The 23,554-nt window shown below is 40.2% G+C and overlaps 2 protein-coding genes across 3 annotated transcripts; both read left to right on the top strand.

Annotated features, from left to right (window-relative positions):
* Positions 1-495: 495 nt before the first annotated feature.
* Positions 496-11,609, top strand: GCLM (glutamate-cysteine ligase modifier subunit). 2 transcript variants are annotated; one of them, XM_069862133.1, is made up of 7 exons: positions 496-642; positions 3,077-3,142; positions 4,872-4,956; positions 5,720-5,776; positions 6,723-6,925; positions 8,089-8,203; positions 9,912-11,609. In XM_069862133.1, the coding sequence occupies exons 1-7, from the start codon at positions 523-525 to the stop codon at positions 10,079-10,081; spliced, it is 816 nt and encodes a 271-aa protein (XP_069718234.1). In that variant the 5' UTR covers positions 496-522; the 3' UTR covers positions 10,082-11,609. The 2 variants fall into 2 exon arrangements, with proteins under 2 accessions (XP_069718234.1, XP_069718235.1); XM_069862134.1 differs by having other exon boundaries at positions 9,863-9,991.
* A 1,645-nt stretch (positions 11,610-13,254) lies between these two features.
* DNTTIP2 (deoxynucleotidyltransferase terminal interacting protein 2) lies at positions 13,255-22,111 on the top strand. Its single transcript, XM_069862130.1, has 7 exons — positions 13,255-13,333; positions 13,762-15,488; positions 16,933-17,068; positions 18,664-18,759; positions 19,136-19,300; positions 20,378-20,487; positions 21,960-22,111. Exons 1-7 carry the CDS (start codon positions 13,280-13,282, stop codon positions 22,051-22,053), a joined length of 2,382 nt encoding a protein of 793 aa, XP_069718231.1. The 5' UTR covers positions 13,255-13,279; the 3' UTR covers positions 22,054-22,111.
* Positions 22,112-23,554: the final 1,443 nt, after the last annotated feature.

The following is a 23,554-nucleotide window of genomic DNA, read 5'->3' as shown; positions in this document are numbered from 1 at the left end:
AGAACCGGAGCGACGCCCCGACACCGAGTTTCGTTTCACCAGGACGGACACGGAACCGACCTAAGCCAGTATTTAGCTTCCTCTTCTGGGCCTTATCTCGGTGCCTGGCGGGGACCACTTGTTACCTTGTCGCGGCTACCATCGCCTGGCGTCATTCATTCTACTGAGACCGCACGGCCGCGTTCGTGAGGAGATGGCGGAGGCGCGGGGCTGTGACCGCACCGAGCGGGGCTGTGACAGCAACGAGCGGGGGCCGTGACCGCGCCGTGAGGGCCGTGAGCGCCCCGAGGCCCCCGCCCGGCGCCGGGGCTCGGGGTGGCGCGGTTGCAGGGCGCGGCCGCGGGGCGGCGCTATCGAGTCGCGCTGCCGCTCCTCGCGCCGCCCGCCCCGGGCCCGCCCCGCCGCCCATTGTCCCCGCGCCATGTGACCGGGGCGGCTGGGAAGCGGCGCCCTCCCCTCCGCTCGCCTCCCGCCGCCGCTCGCGCTGAGTCACGGCGCGGCGCTGCCCGGGGCCGCTTCCCCATGGGCACGGAGCGCGCCCGCGCTCTGCTGGAGCGGGCGGGGACGCTCACGCTGCAGACCGGCAACCTCCTCAACTGGGGCTGCCTGCGCAAGAAGTGCCCGGCCACCCCCGGCGAGGAGGTGAGCGGGGCGGCGAGGGGCGGGCGCGGTGCCCCGGGCTGCGGGGGAGAGGCGAAACGGGCCGATTTCGTCCTCTTTTTTTATTTTTTTTTGACGGCTTTCTCGCCCGTTCTGCCCTGCTCGGGAGCTCCCCCCGGCCCGGCCCGCTCCGTCCCGGGCTCTGAGGGAACCGGAGCGCGTTTCTGGGCGCGGGGAATGAAGAATCCAAGCGCTTACGGCTTTAAGCGCCGCCTGTGAGGGCAAAGGAGACCCTCGATGCTGCTTCAGCAGGAGAAAGATGGGATTGATGGGAGCTTGCATGACAAACGGTGAAAATTCTCTTTTCTAACCTGAAATTAATTGAATTTTCTAGTGCTGACAGGTCTCCGGAAAATTAGTCGTTGCTGGTTTAAAGAGTATAGAGGTCATTCTTTATTAAAAAGTTGAAAGAACTTTTTAATCGCCACTTTAAAGCGATTACCTTTGGCAGCGTGTGTCGACACTGAATAGTCCTGATAAAACGGAGATCCTGCTGCCGTGAACTTGAGAACCGCTGTATTTGCTGCCTTGTCCTGACACAGCGATCTGGAAATGGGCCTTTAATAATCAGAAGAACTCTGGGCTTGGCTGGGTTATGCAGTGGCACTGTTGATCCTCCAGAAGTTGGTTGATTGCATATTAACCACGCACAAACGGTGAGAAAGGTGACTGGCAGGATGATGTAACAAGAAGGAAAAAATCATCATGCTTGTGTTTAGCTCTCATGTGATAATAACTTTTTTATTTGGCCTAGCTGCTTATCACAGCATCCTGTGACCTGTGTGAAATAAGGCTATGTTCCATAGCAAATTGTAGCTGTATCGTGTTAGACACCCTTGTGCGAGTAGTTTCTGAAAGAATGTTAAATAAAGAGTGTCCAGTGTGCACAACTAATCAGTTAAGGTATTTAAATTCATTTGTTTACAGGAAAATCTGCATTTAAATACAAGGCTGCCTGCTTTTCAGAGTTACTGGAATTCAGAAAGCCGATAATTGGCATTAATTATCAGAAATAAATTGGCTTTTAACTCTTCTATTTGGTATACTTAGCGGGTGTATCGTTCTCAGTGGCAGAACATAAGGTAAAACTTCATAGATTATGAACCCTAAGATGGGGAGTCTGGGGGTGTAACTGCATTTGGAAAAGCTGGTCAGAGCAGTCAAGTACACTGCGCTTCTCACATGTGTTTGGGAGCTTTAGAGAGAGGCTTGTGCATACTGACTGCAGTAGAAATGTGGAAGTGTGACAGCTGCAAAGTAGCAATATATAGAATATAGGTATTTAGCGCCGTCTCACTTTCTTTCAGGAAGGAAAGAATAACATTCTGAATTGCATCAAGACAGGCTAAAGAGTTCCAGTATTGTGGAAAGCTCTTCTAGGGAGCAGTCAATTTGTGCCTTTTGACTCAGTTTGGTTTTTTTTTTTCCATCTTGTTTGTTTTCACAAGTTGTTATTGTATTATATCTTAAACTTTGTGATATCCAGTTTTGTGGGGGAAGTTGGCTTCTAGTTTGTGCATGGTACTAAGGGCTCTCTGAATTAATGTTAGATGTCACAGGAAATCCCATTTAAGGATGCAAAAAGTAAATATCCACATAGTTATAAAATATGTTGCTAAAAGTGAAGTTATAACTCATGAAAGTGCTCCTACCTGTGGCAGACAGCAATCTCAACAGTGCATTTAACTTAGCCTGAAGGTAGCAAGTCCCCAGATTTGTCATAGGGAAGCTAGAGCTTGTTACAGCCGAACACTGGTACAATATGCAGTCATAAAATTGTTGTACCTTACTATGTTTAAGAAAATCCATGACCAGAATCCTAGTCAAGGCTATTTTGCATCTGTGGATGCAGGAAAATTTAAGGATGGGGTAGGATCTGAAGGTTCAGTAATGAAGTACTTAAAAGCATCAGTGGTCTGGCACAGTGGAGTCAGTAGGCAATGAATGAAAAGGGTCAGATTTATCTTGGAAAGAGAAGTAATTAATATCAGTATTTAGTGATTGATTGTAAAGTCTCATTTCTAACAGTGTCATGGCACCTATGCTGTTACCTGGCTACCTTTCAACATAAGAATCTCTGCACAAAAAAACCCACCAACAAAAAAATACCCAAACAAATACCCCACAGCCTAGTTCTTTCTTAGTATTGTTCTTTCCTTTAAGGATGGCATTTGTCTGAGAAATTGAAGTACACTACTTGTATTACTGCTAAAACTCTTAGTGAAAGAGGAGAGAAAAATATGTAAGTAAACTAGTTTGAACAAGTTTCAGACAGAAGCTATGAGGAGGAATCATCTGTGGTTGAAGGAATGGCGTCATTAGTTTACCTTCTCAGTCTGTTCTGCGCACCTATGAATCACTGTATTTCTGTGTAGCTGTAATATACCTGCACTTCACTGTAAGAAATATTTCGTAGGTGCGCGACTGCATTCAGAAAACGCTGACGGAATGGAGCTCAAAGACTGGACAAGACCTAAATCAGGTAGGAAAGTTGTTAGGCACGTTATCCATGTTACATGTGAAAACAAAGAAATATGCAGTTTGTTACACCTTTTAAAATATAAATTGATCTACTAGATTTCTATGAAAGTATCTGCAGCTCCAGGCATCTTGAAAGAGTATTTCTCAACACCTCCCTCTTTTTTTTTAATATTTAGTAAATTTGGAGAGGTTAAGAAATACCAAAGTAAAGAAACCCATTGATGACAAGTAAGACAATTCCTAGGAAAATAAAAGTCCTGGTCTATAAGATTTCAGGTTAATTGTTGGGGCAATCACAAAAAAAAACCCAAAACACACCACATAATCCGTGTACCTGAGAAGTTTGCTATAAATTTTAACATGCCTGTAAAAACTCAGTGCACATTTATCTAAACCATGGTGGTGACAAGCTAGATAGCAGAACATCCTCCTGTTTGGAGGGGATATCTTAAGTGTAGCCTTGATTATCTCCAAAATATTTCTGAAGATGCTGAACTGGTAATTTTTCCCTTAAGAGTTAAAGACTTCCACATAATTTTAGAATCAGTCACAGGCAGCTGACATCAAGGTCTTGGTGTATTTGCCTACTCCACTTTCACTATTGCTTCTGAAATTCAGCAAAGCAGCGGTAGGTTCCCACGAAATACGTTATTTGCTTCGTGAAATATTAGCATGTTTCATTAAAAAAAAGAAATTTTCCATCCATCCCTTGGGTTTTGTTACCTATTCTTGTGTAATGGTGGCATCAAGTGCCCATCGCTGTGTTCCATGCTGGAGCGTGCTGAAGCAGTGATTGCTGAATGATTTGTAGAAGAGCAGTCATTGCTCAAGGAGGGAAAATTTGTCTCCAAGATACTTAAAGCTAATTATTTAGCATAAGCAAGGTTTTACTTGTCAAAACATGTCAACTGCATAATTCTTTTATGAATTATATTAGTTTCCAGTAATTAAAAAAAAGTTAACTTTTGTTTAAAACACTGACTGTATGGAACAACCCGAAGGCTCACTTAGGGATCTTATGGTAGGGCAGCAATAATTACTAAAGAGTTGTTGCTTGGGGGCAGGATGGTGTCTGTGTGTATGATACAAAATCTCATGTAGGCAATAGACTTAAGGTCACCTTGTGCCAACTGACATGAGATGTCAACCTCAGCCTGGTTTTAAATGAGGTCAGAGGGTGAAATCTCTGAAATGTACCTAATTTTTAGTTTCAAAATTATTGTTTTAAATCTGTGCTTTACAGCATTTTCACTGTAGGCTTTTCATAGGCTTCACAGAAACTGCAAAATTTTTTTATGCAAAGATGTTCCTACCCAACACACGAAACTCCTAATTCTGAGTGGTTTTTTTTTAGCTGGCCATGAGGCTTTTTTTTTTTTTTTTTTTTTTTAAAGCAAGGAAGCTTGAATTGGCACAGAGATCGGTTCACTTCAGAAAATCAGAACACTACTAAATCTTATTCCAATAACTCTTAAAAGCAATTTGTATTTTTTATATTAGGGACATGTAGTGCCGTTCCTAAAGCTTCATTTTCCTGACCTCCCCTCAGGGATGAAGAAGCATTGGGTTTTACTTTCTTTCTGATGTTGCTTTTTTTACACTATTTTTGGGTTTTTTTGTTTCTAACTGCTGTAAGGCTTTTTTTTTTTTTTATATTGCTTAAAAACATTCTCAAGAACTTACTGTCTCCTCTTCATGAATTGTTCCTAAGTCTCATGTACTTACTACAGGAAATACTGGAGGTTCTGGAATGTACTGTAGCTCAAGCTATAGAAAAAATAAATCCTGAAGAAAGGGATGAGCTGAAGGTATCAGGTAAGAACATAGTCAAAAATCTGGTGGCGTAGAAAGGGTTTCATGTGCAGTCATTACTAGAATGTTCATATATGTATAATTTTTCCACCGTGTTTTCTAATTGCAAAGTCAAATTACATCAGTGCATGCTCTCGTACTCTGGCAAATCTAGAAGTTGGCTAAGGAAGACTTGAATTCATGTGTCATATTTTAAACCAGCTTGGCATTTTTCTAGTTTAACTTGTATCCCCTCAGGACATTTTACATGTATTTTGCGAGTCTTTGACTTTCTGAAGCAAAATACTACAGATTATACTGCAGTTAAGAAATAGCATTGGAAGCACATTTATTTGCATAATTTTTCCAGGTTGAATATGGTGAACTTGAAGGAGGCAATCCAAATTAACACTAGTACATTTTGAGTCTTAGTAAGTTGTGAAGAGGTCTGTTTGTACTATTACATTTGGGGTTTTTATACAGGTTGTTACGGTTATTACTTAGTGTCTTAATGTTAGAGTCCTAGATTTACAGTTTATTAGATCATCTAAATGGATGATTTCTTGTTTTGAGACTGCACAACAACTCTGAAATTTAAGGAGAACAGTATCTTTATTGGGTAATCACTTTTCAGAAGGTTGGGTTTTTTCCAATTTTTGAAGCGATTGATGTATATTCTAAGAACCCTTTACTCAAGAACTCTTAAGTAGTGTATGTAGCAAAAGTAAATGGCTATGTATTTGATAATAGCTGTTTAAGTTATTGATTCCAATTTATTTGAAAATAGCAAAGCTTTTCATCGTTGGATCAAACTCTTCATCGATCAGAGATGCAGTTGACCTGGGTAAGTATGCAATGCAAATTTCTGGTAGTGTTTCTTCTTAACTCAAGTATTTACAAATAAAAATAGAACCTTTTCAGTCTAAGAGGTGTACTTAGTGACTGTTGCAAGTATATCCTGTTTTCTTATTAAGAGAGACTTAGGTAATCAAAACTATTTACACATTAGTTCAGTCAGTAAACTTATTAAATGTGGATCGCTGTAACTTTGAGTCCCCAAACTCCAGTCTGTTTCCTTGCTTCAAGCAGGGGCAAATTGTGATTCTTTAACACAGAGCTTGTTAAAAGAGTGAATAGCATGTGATGTTTCGGTAACAGCGATACAGTAGTCCTTACCAGTTGTTGTTAGTTGACAGTTGTTTTTAACAGTATTAACTTCACTACTAACTGCAGTACTTCTGAGATTATTTAGAAAGTAAAACAATGCTGCAAGCAGTCGATGAAATAATTAAATTTTATTGAAAATACAGTACAATGGCTATAATGATACATGAAGTTTTGTTAGCCTAATGTAGCAGTAAGAGAGCAGCACTGAACTGGAAAATTGTTGGGCATAAGGGGTTACCAAAGAACAAAGGGTCAGATATCATTCTTTTCTATTGATAGCCCAGTTAATAGCCTCTTAATATTTTAGGTTGTAGCATCATTTGTTAAAAATACATTGATGGAAACCTCCAGAAAAAGAATTTACTTAGCTGCTTAGTTTAAATATTTTTGCTGTACAGAAGAGACCTCATGATTTGAACCTTGAAACTTGGACGTTAGCTCTATATTTGATTCTTTGCTAAAAACATTGTGTTGCTATCTTTGCTGATACACTCAGTTTCAAACAGTGAATGGGAAGCTAGCAGAATGAAACAGGAGGTGTGGGTTTTGCTGAACTTGAAGAGTCATACTGCTTACGTTTTTGTCACACAAGATTTTGCTGTGTCTCTGTTCTTCTTCCTCAGCGTGTTCTGCCCTCGGAGTTGCTCAGTTAGACTCGGTCATTATTGCCCCACCTCCCCTTGACGATGGAACTACCCTCTCCTTGGAGTATTTGCAGCCTTATTGGCAAGAACTTGAAAATCTAGTTCAAAACAAAAAGATCGTTGCCATAGGTACCTCTGACCTAGATAAAACACTGTTAGAGCAGCTGTATCTGTGGGCACAGGTGAGAACAAACTTCCTACTTGTAGCATTTCTAGGACAGAGTAATTGTTGGCTGCCACGTTGTTACAAATGTCTGTTAGATATGGATTTATATACAGAATGTTAATTAGGCTGTTATTTGCTGCATCTTATGGATGGTAACAATGTTATTCAAAGTGGGGGAGGCTCAAAGTGTGACTGTTAGTAGTTCAGTGTTGTGTACAGACCAGCAAAGGCTGGAAACCATGGGTCTATCCAGTAGCAGGTTCTCTGAAGTACTGAAGGTTTGAGTTTTGAATGCTTTTATATTTAGGATGAAGTATAAACGTTACTCAAACCTTCAGATTTATTCCAGTGTTTCTGAAAATGTAGCTGTTTACACTTTAAGCTGTGTTACAAATTGAGGGATTTCCCCTTGGAAAAATGCTGCTTAAATGTAAGGAGGAAGACAGGCTGTGAATGAGGTGGCACAATGTTTTGTTGTCCAGTGTGATTCATTGCCTCCTAACCTTTGAGTGATGGAGGTCTGTACCTGTGTGCGCATGCTCATGTAAGCTTGTGGATTTACTGTTCTTTTGTTAGTTCTTTGAATACTTCTCTCAGAACACTTTTTTTTTTGTGGTACGTGACCACGCTTTATCTGCTGAGAGTCCCGACTGGTGCTCCTTACTGTTTTCAGTATGTTGAGAGGAGGATTATTGAGGGGATTAATGACCACCTGCATGGTGATCACAAACGCAGTTTGTGATGATCAGAGAAAGAGTCAGTGGAAGTCCCTTTTTACTTAATCTGGTTTAGGCACCTACCTGAAGGCAGAGAAGACTGCAAATCATATATCCTTAACAAAAAGTTGTTTGGATATTTTAGTTGAAGTTTTCTTGAACTAACGCTGCTATAATGTTTTTACTAGAGAGGTGAGAAAAAAAAGAAACAGAAGCCAGAATGGGTTAGGACTCATCTTGCTGTAGCAGCACCTGAAGTTAGATCTTATTTTTGTTTTGGGCTCTGTGGTGCAGGAAATTGCGGATGTGGGAATTGCCTGTTCAGCATCATGCAGAACTGGCCTTGTTCAGATATCAAAACAAGGATCAAAAGCAAAATTTCTGTTGTAATAGAGGGCAGGGAGGAAACAATTAGAATAAGTACATTAATTTTTTTCTTAAAAAAGTATTCTGTTACTTCCAGGTGAAACCAAGTAGTAATCAGGTGAACCTAGCTTCCTGTTGTGTGATGCCACCTGATCTCACAGCGTTTGCAAAACAGTTTGACATACAGCTGTTAACTCACAATGACCCAAAAGGTAAGGCTTTGCCAGAGAAGTTAAGAGAAGACTTGTAAATGCATTTATTCAGTACAAAACCAGCAATAATCTTTCTCTGAAATTCAGAGTTCGTTACATTTGAATGCTGAACAAAGGATTCCAAAAGTTTCTCCTCTGTAAAGTATCTCTATTAAGTTCTTGCTTTTTCTTTGAGAAAGGGAGGAAAAAGAGAGTCTTCCAGTCTTGGATAGTTTATTGACATAATTTTAATCAGAGGAATAAAGTAAATAGAAGAACAAACTACTGAGAAATTTTTACTGCTTATGTTCGAAAAATATGCAATTTCCACAAAACACAGATTGAAATGACAGTTGTATTGCTGAAGGCCAGTAAATGACAAATGAAAGACCACTTGCCTAGAAGTTGTCTATGAGATAGGGTGCATAAAAACGTTGATTGTCGGTTGACTTTTGAGTAGTTTGGTAATGTTAGACATGTAAAATTATTATGCTTTGGCAGGATTCTTTCAAAGTGGTGACTTCTTAAAATAACATTATTACAAAAAGAGTTGCTGTAAATTCTTTGCCTGTTTTGTGTAGTGATTCACTTACCGAATGCTTGAAGGACTTGGAGGCTTTCCTTTAGACTCTAGAACTCTGAGTTACCACCTCCCTATAATATTCTTGGATATTGTATTAGTTTCTCTCAACATCATTTAATCTCTTTCACTATAATGATGTCTTAAATATTTTGCTGGAATTGTAAGCAAGAAGCCTTTAATATTTAGTTCATTCCTTTCCTACATTATTTCTTATTACCAACTATTCACGATGATCATACTTTTCTTTCCTTTGCCTTCCTTGCCATTCCCCTGTCAAATAAAAACAATACTTGAAATGCTGTTATGAAGTACATGCATTACAGCACCGCTGTTACAACTAATCAATTTCATAAGTGCTTGAGCATGTATCAGCACTGCTGTGGCAGTATACAAGATTAATTGCCATTCGATCTGACAGTTTCCATGTCCTGTGAAGTTGAAAGTGCAACTTGCAGTTTAGTAAATATTCTCTAGAGAGTAGTGAAATGAAGAAGAGGAGCATTTGGATAGAAACAAAGCAAGTAGTGGTTTCCTTATGCTTTGTTTACTACACTTAACTTTCTGTGATGGTCAGCTGAAGAGTAATGAGACTATCTTTTGGGAACACTCCTCATCAAGGAGATTGTTCCTTGACTGACTTCCCAGAGAAAAGTAGGAATGCCGCCTTTTTCTGCTTTGTGGCACTTAAGCCCATTTTTCATAATGCTTTCTGAGCTTGTGGTTATTATGAGCCCAGTTATGGGAGGTGCTATAAATGTTTAGTTTACAATGGCTGCAGAAATGCTTAGCACTTTGCTGATTTCAGCACTATGCTTTACTCGCCTCTGGTTTGTCTAGTTAGCTTCTTAAATTAAATTTTTATTTCTTCCTGCTAATGGCTCTGCTGATGAGCTCCATTTGATGTTCTAGAAACTTCCGTTAATTAGTTTTGTGGGAAATAATGTTGCAAAAAAAGTGTCCTGAGGATTTCCTCTGTAATATTCAGCTGCTCTTATTGTATGTGCATTCCAGAAGAGTAGATCTGTGGAGTATGTGGCACTGCTTAAGATTTTTAACTGTAGGAAAAGGCTTCTCTTACTAAGTTTAGCTTTGTGCAGCTGTTTATATGACATTATTTAAAGCATGAATATCCCTTTTTAACTTCAGAATTACTTAGTGAAGCAAGTTTCCAAGAAGCTCTTCAGGAAAGCATCCAGAACACGAAAGCGCACGAGTGGATTCCTTTATGGCTTCTCCGGTATTCAGTCATTGTTAAAAGCAGAGGAATTATCAAGTCCAAAGGCTATATCATGCAAGCTAAAAGAAATGCCTCTTAAAACTTTTTGGTTTTTTTTTAATGGCTTACTGTTTTAATTTCTTGAGGATGGGGGCAACATTTTTTTTCATAGAAATACTTTTACAGCATTTGTAACCAAGACCAAAAGTTGTAATTATTCAGTGTAATGTCAGCAAGAGTGTCTGCAATGATCTAGCATTATTTTTCTTTCTTAACCTATTGACCAATTCATTTGAAATACAAAATATTTGGGGTCTGCTTGTTTTTAATTGAAGTTATCTATAGAGAAACAGTTTAAAATATTTTTCTTTGTATGACCAGTTCACTGTAAAATTATCATTATATTTTAGCTGCCGTTAGGTAGTATAGAGAAACTTATATATTTTTATTTTTTTTGAAAAAATGAATTTCTCTTAAATAATAGTTACTTATCTGGTAGGTACATGGATTTCAAGCATTCAAGGACTAGTTTTTTATAGAAAATTGACATCTTTTATGAAACATTACCCCAGAAAATTAAAGTAGTAACTCATTACTTGGTATGTATATAAAGGAAAGTCAGCTGTTTAATTTGTGTGGATGGGAAAATTGGTTTATTTTTAATATAGTGTAAAAGACCACTATGATTCAGAAAAAAATGAATCTTCCAAATTACTTTCTGTTACTTGAATTCCTTCTGGCTTCTTTGTGCCTCAATATGCTTTGTTTAGTGTTTGCACAAGTGTGATAGCATCTTTACTGTTTGAAATAGGAAGTGTATTGTTGTGTGAATGTTTAAAATAAGAACTGAAAACAAGTGATGAAAAAAAACTCTTAATCAAAAATGGAATTGTGCCTGTCTTCTCAACTGTGGCTTGTTTTTTGATACTAGTGAACTACACAACCAGAATTGGCCAAGTCGGAACACGCAGTAAACGTTGAAGCTGTTCACTGTAGGATTATGTAACATGGATGACTTCTTTTGGGGTTGCTAAGGAGATGTTGGTGCTGAGCACCATTCAGAAATGATGCAGGCAAGGGTTAGGTTGAAGTTAGATATATATTTGGCACTGGCTTTTGAATCTTAGAGATTGCTGCAGCTGAGGCAAGGCTTCTGGCTTCATATAGTCTTTCTATCATAAAGGCCTTTACATTTCCTTGGCCTTTAAATCAGAATAGATAGCAAAAGCTCAACTTGTAGTTCAGCAGGAGCTTGGTACTTTCTAAAATAGTTGTTTTCCTTTTGATTTCATGCAGGAGCAGGGCTTCACACTAGTAGTACTTGCTAACTTAGTTGTACTTTAATTTGTGCTTTGCACTGTAAGGGAATTAATTCTTACCAACATACATCTTTCAAGTTCTGTCATGCAGGCAGCTAGTGGGATTTGTATGCTTTAGGCAGGGTCTGGAGTGTCAGCTTTCTCTAATCCATTCCACTAAGTTAAAAGATTAATGTTTTTTAAGTCCTTAAATATCTGTAGGTGGTAAATACTGGGAAATTCAACTGCACTTCTCCAGTTCCGATAAAGGAGAGAGGGAGGGGGAACTGGAACTGCATCAATAAAAGTTTGATATTTTTTTCCTCCTAATCACAATGTAGTCCGGTGGTTTTTTTTTTTGTTTTGTTTTTTTGGGTTTTTTTTTGTTTTGGGTTTTTTTTTTTGGTTTCTGGTTTTTCTTTTAGCAATGGGTTGGCGTGTATCAGGATTTCAAAGTGACATGGGTCTCACTTTAGGCTTCCCTACCAGCTTTCCATGCTGTCACTGCTGCTGCTGCCCATGGTCCATGCCGTCCCTCTGTGTGTGGCATTGGACTGGCACCTGTCTCCAGTCTCCACTTTTATTAATGGAAACGCTACAGAACAAGAACCTTGCTAAAACCCTGCAAAGAATGAGCTCATGGGGCAGTTATTTATTTCCTTTCTGTAAGGTGCTCACAGTTCACTTGTTTTAGGAGTGCACTCTCTAAGGCATGGGAACTTCAAGACATCGGGTCTTATTTTTCTAGAGTGTGATGCCATGAAGAGCCAGACTCAATAGTCAATGCCAATCTGATTATTAAGCAAGGTATTTTGTTGTGACGTGGGTGCACAGGGGATAACTGTACCTACTGCAATTCACAAAGGCTCCATGTAGTCAAAGCATACGTGTTCATCACTTTTCCTGGAACAGGTGTATCTAATATAATCAGTTCCTGGAATTTGTTTACATAAGTTTCCTCCCTTTGGTGCATGTGCTCTGCTCTCTGGGGGTCTCCAGGGGCCTCTGGATGAAGGTGGTAGGTTGAACTTTTCAACTCTCCTTCTTGTGCGTGCTCTTAGACTCCTTGGGCACCTCTTCAAGGTTGCATCTGGTCCTAGCCAGTTCTTTCTCTTATTGTTGTAGACACTGTTATCTGGCTTAATTAGATCCAATCACATTCTTTCCCATTCTTTCTAACTGCAGCTTTGCTAGAAGTCCTTACTTAAGCAAAAATATCCAGGCACAGGCTAGTTATTATTCAAGCTAATCCTACATTTTAGTTCTAAGATCACAAAATCTATACATAACATTCAGATATATACTAGGTTAGCAACTTATGCCAAATCATTTCTTTCTTCAAGTGCCTGCTCATATAACACTGTAGGGTTAGAGAGAACATGTGAGGGTGGGAGATAGGATCGCCTTCTGTCAGATGCTTCAGTGTTTGAATTAGAATCATAGAATCACCAAGTTGGAAAAGACCTCTTGGATCATCGAGTTCAACCATTCCTATCTGCCACTAAACCATGTCTCTAAGCGCCTCATCTACCCATCTTCTAAATACCTCCAGGGATGGCGACACAACCACCTCCCTGGGCAGCCAGTGCCCAGTGACCCTTGTGGTGGAAAATTTTTTTCACGATGTCCAGTCTGAACCTCCCCTGGTGCAGCTTGAGGCCATTCCCTCTTGTCCTGTTCCCTGTCACTTGGGAGAAGAGGCCAGCTCCTTGCTCTCCACACCCTCCTTTCAGATAGTCATAGAGAGCAATAAGGTCTATCAGCCTCCTCTTCTCCAGGCTAAACAACCCCAGCTCTCTCAGCCGCTCCTCATAAGGCCTGTTCTCCAGCCCCTTTACCAGCTTCCTTGCTCTTTGGACACGCTCCAGAGCCTCAACATCCTCCTCGGGGCGAGGGACCCAGGACACCAGCACCTCCCTCTGGGTTCTGCCCTGTGTGAGGCCCCGCCCCACGGGGCCCCGAGCTTCCGCCGGAAGGGGCGGGGCTGGCACGGGCGCAAGATGGTGGCAACCAGGCGTGGGGCGCGGCGTGGGGCGCAGGGCGCCGGGGCGGAGGTGAGAGCTCCGGGGTGGCGGGGCACAGGGGGCCGGGGCGGAGGTGAGGGCCCCGGGGTGGAGGTGAGGGCCCCGGGGTGGCGGGGCGGTGGGGCTCCCCGGCCGTGCCCGTGGCGGCCGCATGCTTCGCGCCCGCAGCCCGGCTTCGGGCGCTCCTGGACGGGGCCTCCGCGCGGGGCTGCCGTGAGGGCCCGCCCGGGCGCCTTAAGGCGTCGGTTTGCGTTTGTGACCGCGCGTCTCCCGCCTCCACTAAAGGTCGGTAGGGGAACGAGTGAGCGAGTGGTGGCTCCTTAGCGCTTCTTCCCAGAGGCAGAAAAGGTACCGTCAGGTCCGAGAGGTCTGTGCAGAGGGGTTAGTGAGGCGCGCGGCGCCCTGCTCCTACTGTCGTTTTGTCTGTCGATAGCGCGCTTTTTCCGCTCACTTTCTAGGTGGCGTCCGCTGAAGTCAGCACTCCTGTACCAGTCAGGATGACTAGAAGGAGAGCTAAATCAGTTCATAATCCAGAGGCAATTCAGGAATCTCAGACTGAAGAGTTGGAACATGCAGAAACAAAGTCAGATGTCAGTGATAGCTTAGAGATGCAGATTGCTAGAAATGAGAACACAGCTGTTCATTCAGCACAATCACCTGCTGAACCACAAGCTGCAGGGGATATGTCAGAAACAGAATCCGACTGCTCTACTGTGTCTGGTCTTCAAACGCCTTTGTTTGTTAGAGTAACAAGAAGACGACAGATTGGAGTTCCTTATCAATCAGATTCTCCTGACAGAAGAAGACAAGACAAGACAGATTTTCTTAGTAACTTAAGCAGGATTATGGGTGAAGATGATGTCTCTGAAGCTGAGTCTTGTTCCTCTGCCGTTTCTGGTGTCCAGATGTCTAGTGTTAGCAGAACTATGAGAAGCAGGCAAAGCAAAAAGAAATTGCAACCAGATATAGTTTGTGAAGCCCAGACTGAAGATATTTGTGATACAGAGTCGTGCTGCTCAAGTTCTCACATGGAACCATCCGTCACTACCAAACGAATTACTAGGAGTATGCAAATGAAATTGCAAGCAGCAAGTACTAAGCAGAAGGGAAAACAAATTGTTTCATTAGATGAGAATTCAACTGAGGACACCGTTAAATCTGAGCCAGTAATAATTTCTGATTCTAGACCGGCTGTAGAACTTCACTCTGACACAGAAGATATTTCCTCTGTCGCTGAGGATGGTGAAGAACCCAATTCGCCTTCCAAATCTGCCAATACAACCCCAAGGGAAGATGTTAAAGAACAGGTTATGAGTGATGTGATACCCGGCAGTCTTACAAAAATGAAGCAAAGGGACACTGAATCGCCTGGAAAGAAAGCATTACAAAATACACAGTCTCCTGGGGTAGATGATTCAGAAGAAGCATGTAGCCAAATACAGCACAGTAAAATACTTGTGAGGGAAGGAAAATCGAAGAGCGTGACTATTTCTTTGACTGACTGTATGAATCCCAAACGGTTGTCAGAGTCCCAAGGACAAATAATGCCAAATGAAAGTAAAAAAATTCCAGAATGCAGAATTGCAGATACTGAGGCAGATGCACAGCAGTCTTTTGCCCCTGTTGGTAAATTAAAAAAGGGTAACCAGTCTGGTGCAGTAGGCAGCCCACAAAAGGACACCGCTGCTGCACAAGGAACTGATAGCGCTGGTGGATGCGAGGTGCTTGAAATTGGTGTAGACAGCGGTGAACACCAAACAGAAGAATATGCTGAATCTGTATCGCACAGCAGTGAAAGATCAAGCAGTGGAAACAATTCTTTTGCATTGTTTCTGAGCAAAGATGAAAGTGATGAATCTGAAAATAGCGATGTAGCAGACATAGATACAGATGAGGACAATCTATGTATGGAAGAGACAGGTGAAGGGACTTCTCCCCGAAGAAAATCTTTAAAAAACAGTTCACTGCATGCTGAAGGGCTTTTTGTAATTGATACTGAGCCTGGCATGAGTTCCAGCCAAAAGTATTACCTAGATCAGATAGACCAAGGTAGTGATGCTGGAAGTAAGCATGAGGTAAGTGAAAAAGGTGAAGAATCCTCAGATCTGGAAGAGGCTGAAGAGGACTTGATAGATGAAGATGAGAAAGATGAAGATGATGATTTGTTGAAAACCAAGATTGACGTGTAAGTATCTTTCTGGGAATAAAGAATCTGCATTTCATTCAAGCACATGTACATGATATGTACATTAAGTTCTAAATGATAAAGTGAATAAATGAGGAGTGGTCTCATCAAGTAAGTCGTGTTAATGTGGAAGATGAGGTTGCATGGATTTTAAAATATAGTCTGTAAATTCAGGGTTTGGCTTTTTTTTAGTTTTGTGTGTAGCAGAACAGAACTCACTGAAATACTTGAGCCTCTGGAGGCCTTGTATTTTTTCGGCTTAAAAACCAAAATGTCAGGCTGACTTAATTGCATATTCAGGTCACAGTTTTCTGAAGCTGATTTTTTAGTAATGTATATAAATAATAAAAACCAGTAAATTCCTTACACATTGCTTAATTAGATCATGCTTTTTAATCCTAAACAGTCACATGTACTTTTGTATTTTCAGTTTTTCTTGTGCTGTGGGATGGTGAGACATCAAGTAAAATCAGCCCAGCATAGAATAGAATAATTGAGTTTGGGTGGGACCTCTTGGGCTCTTGTAGTCCAGCTCCTGCTCAAATCCCTTACTTTGTGAGTTTAAAGCATAATGCTCTGTCTGGGTTGAATAAATAAGTCTTAATCTACTAAAACCTTCAGGTAGGCCAGGAGTCTTACAAAAAATTAGCCAAGCATTCACTGTCAAGGCGTTAAGGAAGATTAGTCATAAATGAATAGAAAGTTGCAAAGGTCTCTTATTAATAAGCATTCAAGCTCCAATAAATACCCATTGTACCTCATTAGGTACTACTGTATTTTTCCATGATACTTTATAGTTTCTAAGCATCCTTGTAATCAGAAACCTTTTGAGTCAGCTATAGTACATTGTTAGGGAATACATTCCTCTGCCTGCTTGAATGAAGTAATGAAAAAATGTGAAATATACCAGCTTTCAGATGTGTAACAGCATTATTCCTAGTACTGCTCTACAGGCAAGGGCTTAAACATTCCTGCAGTGGATTCTGGCTTTTTTATACTTTTCACTGAGAGCTGACAATATTTTTACCACCCATATTTTTTTTCTTTTGTGGGTTTTTTTCTCTTCAGCTAGCAAGCTTCTCAGTGTGTAGAAGGAGGATGCTGTTCATGGGTTCTTTTGGGAAGGTTAAGTGAACTAAGAATTCAGTTTTATAGAAGATAGTAATGCCTAAGGTAAGAATACAGCATTAGAGGTAATAGGAAAGATTTGTGGAAGTGATTCCACAGATACTGTTCTTTAATAAGCTCCCACTCCATGTAATGGCATGGGTTTTTTTCATCCTCATCTTTAAATTATGTATTTCTTCTAGATACTGAAACTTAAAATCATTGCAGAACTAAGTGGGAAGAATAAGAAAAATATTTTTTTTGTTGATTTTTCTCAGAGGACAGTTTAGCTGCGTGCTTGTTAAAATATTCTAATCATTAACTCTTTCTCTTTTAGTTTACATCTTTCCAGCAGCATAGACCCTGGTTTGAATATCAAGAAGCTTGGAGGTTTATATATTAGTTTTGATGCAAAAAAACAGAAGCCTAGACCAAATGTAATTAAACAACTGAAGGAGAGAAAGAAGGACCAGGTAATGTGTTTACGAGTATGCAGTTACCTGTGACTACAGTAACACAAAGGTGTTAATTTAATAAGGTTGGTTTGCTTATTTTTAAAGACGTATCCTGCTTTACTGTTTGCTGAGAACTTCCATGCTTTTTGGCCCAAGTGTGGATTTACATTTGATTTTAGGGATATGTAAATATATGTGATGCTTCAGAAACTGAAAAGCAGTGCAAATACCAGCATTATCTTGTAAAATAAGACAAAGCTGATTATGCCTGCAGTCTTGCCTAATGGTACGCGAGCTGAAGGTCTGCTATTTATAGCCATGGGATCATTTAGGTTTGAAAAGACCTTTATGATCATTGACTCCAACGTTTAATCTGACACTGCCAAGTCCACCACTGAACCGTATCCCTAAATACTGCAGCAAGGCACTAAGCTGGGTGGAAGTGTCAATCTGCTGGAGGGTAGGGAGGCTCTGCAAAGGGATCTGAACAGGCTGGACCACTGGGCTGAGTCCAATGGCATGAGGTTTAACAAGGCCAAATGCCGGGTCCTGCACTTGGGGCACAACAACCCTGTGCAGTGCTACAGACTGGGAGAAGTCTGGCTGGAAAGCTGCCTGGAGGAGAAGGACCTGGGGGTGTTGGTTGACAGCTGACTGAACATGAGCCAGCAGTGTGCCCAGGTGGCCAAGAAGGCCAATGGCATCTTGGCTTGTATCAGAAATGGCATGACCAGCAGGTCCAGGGAGGTATTCTCTGTATTCTGCACTGGTGAGACCGCTCCTTGAATCCTGTGTTCAGTTCTGGGCCCCTCACCACAAGAAGGATGTTGAGGCTCTGGAGCGAGTCCAGAGAAGAGCAAGGAAGTCTTATGAGGAACGGCTGAGAGAGCTGGGGTTGTTTAGCCTGGAGAAGAAGAGGCTGAAGGGAGACCTCATTGCTCTCTATAACTACCTGAAAGGAGGTTGTAGAGAGGAGGGTGCTGGCCTCTTCTCCCAAGTGATGGGGGACAGGACAAGAGGGAATGGCCTCAAGCTCCACCAGGGGAGATTTAGGCTGGACATTAGGAAAAAATTTTTCACAGAAAGGGTCATTGGGCACTGGAACGGGCTGCCCAGGGAGGTGGTTGATTCACCTTCCCTGGAGGTGTTTAAGGCACGGGTGGACGAGGTGCTAAGGGACATGGTTTAGTGTTTGATAGGAATGGTTGGACTCAATGATCCGGTGGATCTCTTCCAACCTGGTTATTCTATGATTCTAAATAAAGGTCTATATTCTCCCTAATGAGGAATTACCAGTTTAATTTTGAATGCAACTTTCGAGATAAAGGGAATGTGTTGTTTTCAGTGAGACTTTTTTCTCACCCATGATAACCCTCTTCATTCTAGAGCATTTACTCTCTCGCTTCTTCCAGAACTAGCCAGCTGCTCTCTGTTGTTGGCCAGGTCTCTGTTTTGAAAATCCCTGCTGCATTTGTTGTGGATCAGAGAAGCTCAAGTATTGTATTGTAGTGCATGCTTAGATTCTTCATGATACCTTTAGCAGGTTCCGTAAATATGGCGAAGCAGTAACATTTCTATCAGTGAGATGACTGTCTAATGTTGAATTCTTACAGCTCTTGCAGAACAGCATAATAACTCCAGATTTTGAAAAAAAGGAATGTGTTCCACCCTTCAGGGAATCACTTCACCAGCTGAAGAAACAGCGCAGGGTAAGTGAAGAGAGCTGATAATGCCTCAAATAACAGAAGAAGCTTTGGTTGAAAGCCTCGTGCCGGGACTGTGTGCGTACACAGGCCTTGGAAGTGATGAGCTGCAATTTGATGTCTTCCCTGAGCCATTCATTGAGAAGCCATCCTTTTAGTCACCAGGACCATAAAGTGAAAGATAATGTGCTCAAATGGTACAAATCTGTCATTAATACAGTGCTGGTGACTTTTGTATTTGAAGGATCATATAATACTTTTATTTAAATATACAGAGTTGTGTTCTGAATGCTTTATCCATCTTTTAGAGGGAAGAGTTTCCTGCCCTACCCTGTCCTAGGCACTGAATGCAAATTTATTATTTTTTGGTATTGCGTCCTAGGCAGAGCGAGAGAAAACAACAGGTGATGGCTGGTTTGGTATGAAAGCCCCAGAAATGACAAGTGAACTGAAAAATGATCTTAAAGTTTTGAAGATGAGAGCTTCCTTGGATCCTAAACATTTTTATAAGAAGAATGATAGAGATGGTCTGCCCAAGTACTTCCAGGTAAGGAAGCAGCAGAAGGTGACATTGTACTGCTGAAGTTTTCAATAGCTGTTCTTATTCTCTGCCTGTCTTGTAGGTAGCCTCTATGTTGATTTAATTTCATATCTTAATTATTAAAGTATTTTGATTATTTGGCTGCAGTTTACAACTGCTTACCTCTCTACTACGTATGTGTATATGCTGTGTTTCTTTCAGTTTATCTCATAGTACTGAACAAACATTGTATTCTGAACCCTCAGTGGACTAGATCTTCACTTTGTATTAGCCTTTTCTAACAAATGTATAGGAAATAATTAATGTTTGTTTTCTTACTAGGTAATACAGTTTGAGTGGAGACAGCTAGCTTTGTCATCAGCCAAAATTTCTGCTGCTGTAACTTTCAGCTTTGCAGTGGTTTGCGTAAAGAAGATACCTACTGCAGAAACCTTAGAAACAAGTTTCCATCTAGTTGTGCCTTTTTAAACAGCTAGCGTGCCTGAGGAAGTTGTTTTCATTTCTTAAAATTTTACTTCACTCTCAGGGGTAGGCCTTGTATGTCTTGAAGTTTCAGGGCACAGAAAAATTTGTACATGTTGCACATAATAAGGTCTGTGCAGGTCTGTTTTCAGTATATGAAACGTGTGCTTTCTGTATCTCCACTGCTAACCTGAATCATCAGGACTGGCTGACATGCAAGCTGCGACGCATGCCAGCCCCTGTATTAGAGCTGAATTAATTGCTGTGGAACCATCTAGCAAAACCACCACAGTGACAGGATAGTGAAGAGTTGAGATGGTCATAAGGGAGTCCTTCCTGTCCTTAGGAAAATGTTTAAAAGTGAAGACTTGGTTTTCTTTGTGAATACAAATGTTGATGCAGTAGCCCAGTGTTGAAAACTCTACAGTCTTAAAACCCAGGCCATGAGACAAAAAGTGGCTCTACATACAAAACATCGCTTAGTCCTTTTTTATGTCCTGCACTTTCTTAAGATACCATTCTGATCTTAGTAGGTTGTTGCAGAGAATTTAAACAAAAAAAAAAAGCAAAACAATCAATTTATTGCTCTATAGTGAGAATGTTTTCATTCTGGTTTTCTAGGTTGGAACTGTGGTTGATTCTCCTATAGACTTTTACCATAGTCGAATCCCTAAGAAACAAAGGAAAAGAACAATTGTTGAAGAGCTGCTTGCGGATTCTGAGTTCAGAAGGTATTTAAAAACAGTTTTGTAATTCTAATATCTTAAGAGATGAGTATTTTTAACTGTCTAGCTTTATTTGTTGTTTTTATTCAGCTTATATGAGGTTTTTTTATACTTCAAAGAAAACTTTAGTCTGTTATAGCACTCGAGCAGCACTGCCATTGAAAAGATCTAAGGGATGGGAAAATTAGACAGAGACAGCATATTTTTTATCTTTATAAAAGGATTTTATCCAACTCAGGTCATCACTACTGGCAGGCACTCTTAAAATAATGTCAGTGATGAAGAGAGAACAATCAGCCCTATTCTAAAAAAGTGTCTACCCAGGCTTACACCAAAAGCCATGGGTTCTGAATGAGGGATTTATGTCTATGTATGAACTTTTTATTGTTGTTTAAAGGCTGATTAATTTTTCTTGGCATAATTGATAGAAAAGTGCTGACTGTAATTCTATGGAAGTCAATGTGATTTCATTTTATAAGCGTGTCAGGCTGCCATCTGTCATAGGAATCAAAGTTTCGCTGGAAGTTTTACTTGAGAATATGACTGGATTAATTAATGTTTGCCTAACCTACAATTCCTGGAGCAGATCCCTTAGTTGATCCATTTTGATATTGGTTATGATGTGATGTTAATCTACACTGTTGTCACACACTGACGTGTTTTCTTGGAAATAGTACGTGACTGGGGATTATAAGGTTAATTTCAGGCTTGTAAATTAATTACTTAAGTTGGGAAGGCAAGTTAGTGTAGCTGTTTCTTAACTATTTTTCTGACTTGACCTGGTTTATAATTTATTTATTAGAAGCCATTTTTGAAAATCAAGGTATTTGAAATTTGATCGGTTAATTTATTGTGACTAATTAAGTGCTTTAAGCAAATACTGTAGCGTTAGTGCAGGTGTTTGTCAGGTTTCAGTCTTGAAATTAAAAGCCTCAGTACTGCTCAGTGTGCAATGGTCTGTTGTGGTATAGGTACATAAGAATCTCTAATAGAGGAGCTAGCAACTCATGTTCAGTAAGTAGGTCCTGTTCATTATTTAGTGCAAATCTTGTCTCAGCTTTCAGTCTTGAGTAGAGAAGGTTTGATTATCTTGAGTTTGCTGAAAAGGCAATATAAAAATGTCTAGAACCTGTCCTTAGTATTGTCGGAATTTGTGAATCTTCTTGCTGTGAGCAGTAGCAGTGTTTTAGCCAACTGTCCAAAATGTGGTTGCATATGCAATGAGGAATCCCCTGGTTATATCAAAATCAATGATTTCTCAATCAAATTTACTTCCAATACTAATTTATGTACACTTATTTTTAATCCAAATGTTGATTTCCCTTTACCAAAAGGTGTGCAAAATCAAAGAGATCTAACTTATGAGAAAATATGAGAGAACTCAGTTTGGCAAATTATGTCTGTAGAGTACTTTCCATGTTATCTTCTACTGAACTTTGGTTTATAATGCTTAAAAGTAAATTATCTATTTTGTTCAGATATAATAAAAAGAAGTATCAGGAGATCATGAGTGAAAAAGCAGCTTTTGCAGCAGGGAAGAGGAATCGGAAGAAGAAGAAATTTCGCAATTAAGACTTGAAGAAAAATAACAAGCTGGAACAACTTATTCGTTATAAAAGTTTTTACAGAATGCTGTGGTTGTGGTGTTTTTTTCTTCTTTCAATATTGCATCTTGTGCAAACTGAGGTTTAGGGAATGTCCTGCAGTGAGAATTTAGAAGGGAGCTTTATCAAATTATTAGGTATCTACATTTAAATTAATTTAAATGTAAAAGTAAATTAATTTTTATTTAAATTAAAGTTTACTTAAAAAATAATTATATGAAAGCATGCTGTTAATTCTGAACACAAAATATAGCTTCATGGATTGTGGTCTTTTCAGGCTTCAGTCTTTACATCAGTGAATTAGTAAATTCAGTTTAAAGTATGTGTGTAACTCATCTCTTGTCAGAGGTGCTGCTGGCAAGTTCTGTAATAGAAAATATTGATAAATAGTTTGGTTGTGAAGGGTTTAGTTCAGCATTGACCATAATAGGATTGAAAATGTCCTGAAATTCAGCATACACACATATATATTCTAGTATAAATAATGTATATAATTTATATAAAGTAAGCAAATAATAAGATAAAAAACGCATATTTTTAAATAAAAATAATGTAAGTATGTTATTACTGTATATTAAATTTTAACATTTGGTCATATATTGCCTTTATTAATTTTTACCATTTGATAATGATCTTTCTGAAAATACTCAGTGGGATCTGTTAGCAGCGTACAGTGCACAAGGTGATCTGAGAGCTGACTTGGAGTCAGAGTGAGTTTGGAAGGCTTCTGCTACTGTTATAGGACCAGAGATGGCATCAGTTCCCCTTTAGTTATGATTTATAACCTTTTGTGATTGTAAGAAAAGAAAGGCAAGCTTTGGTGTTGCACAGTGAGCAACACTCCAATGTCTGTTGCTCAGGCTGCTCAGTAGTAGTAACAGAAGTTGCTTCATGTACAACATGGCTGATGAGGGATTTGTTTCGTGTTCTATATCTTTTCCCTTCTTTTGCTTTTTCTGATGCCTTCTGTTTTGCCACACGCTGTGTCCAGCAAGTGCTCATGTTGTTCTGTGTGAGCCGGGGTTGAGATGTGCTGCGCAGTGTTCACACGGCTGTAGGCTGTACTTGCAGGGTGTGCTTGCCAGTCAGCTATTCCCTGAGCTTCTGTTTCAGCCTCTTTTAGCTGAGGTGTGAATTGATGAACCTTTTTGTCACTACTGGTTTCCATAAAAGCTTGGGCAGGCAGTATTTTGGACTCCTCTAATTTTCAATTAAATTTGATTGACATTGATGTAAAGTTTTAAGTTGCTGGGGAGAGAGTTAAAAAAAAAAATGCACCTTGTGATTGAGTAACCTTATCAGATTATCAGATTTTTCTGAAAATACTCAACTTTAAAATTATTTAAGATAGCAGTATTGTTTGGGCAACTTTGCCTGTAAATTTCAAGTACTATTTTTTTTTAATGGCTGTCAGAAATATTTGGTTCATTTATAATTCTGCCAGAAAGCATTATTAACTAGATATTTCC

Source organism: Phaenicophaeus curvirostris, chromosome 8 (assembly GCF_032191515.1).
Source record: "Phaenicophaeus curvirostris isolate KB17595 chromosome 8, BPBGC_Pcur_1.0, whole genome shotgun sequence".
Taxonomy (NCBI): Eukaryota; Metazoa; Chordata; class Aves; order Cuculiformes; family Cuculidae; genus Phaenicophaeus; species Phaenicophaeus curvirostris.
This window is presented reverse-complemented; position numbering and strand designations above follow the sequence as displayed.

Coding starts and splice junctions, on each gene's coding strand:
- GCLM (XM_069862133.1), top strand. CDS start 523: ATGGGCACGGAGCGCGCCCGCGCTCTGCTGGAGCGGGCGGGGACGCTC. Junction 3,143..4,871: donor CTGGACAAGACCTAAATCAG/GTAGGAAAGTTG, acceptor TACTTACTACAG/GAAATACTGGAGGTTCTGGA. Junction 8,204..9,911: donor AACTCACAATGACCCAAAAG/GTAAGGCTTTGC, acceptor TTTTAACTTCAG/AATTACTTAGTGAAGCAAGT.
- DNTTIP2 (XM_069862130.1), top strand. CDS start 13,280: ATGGTGGCAACCAGGCGTGGGGCGCGGCGTGGGGCGCAGGGCGCCGGG. Junction 13,334..13,761: donor CGCAGGGCGCCGGGGCGGAG/GTGAGAGCTCCG, acceptor CTCACTTTCTAG/GTGGCGTCCGCTGAAGTCAG. Junction 20,488..21,959: donor GCGGATTCTGAGTTCAGAAG/GTATTTAAAAAC, acceptor TATTTTGTTCAG/ATATAATAAAAAGAAGTATC.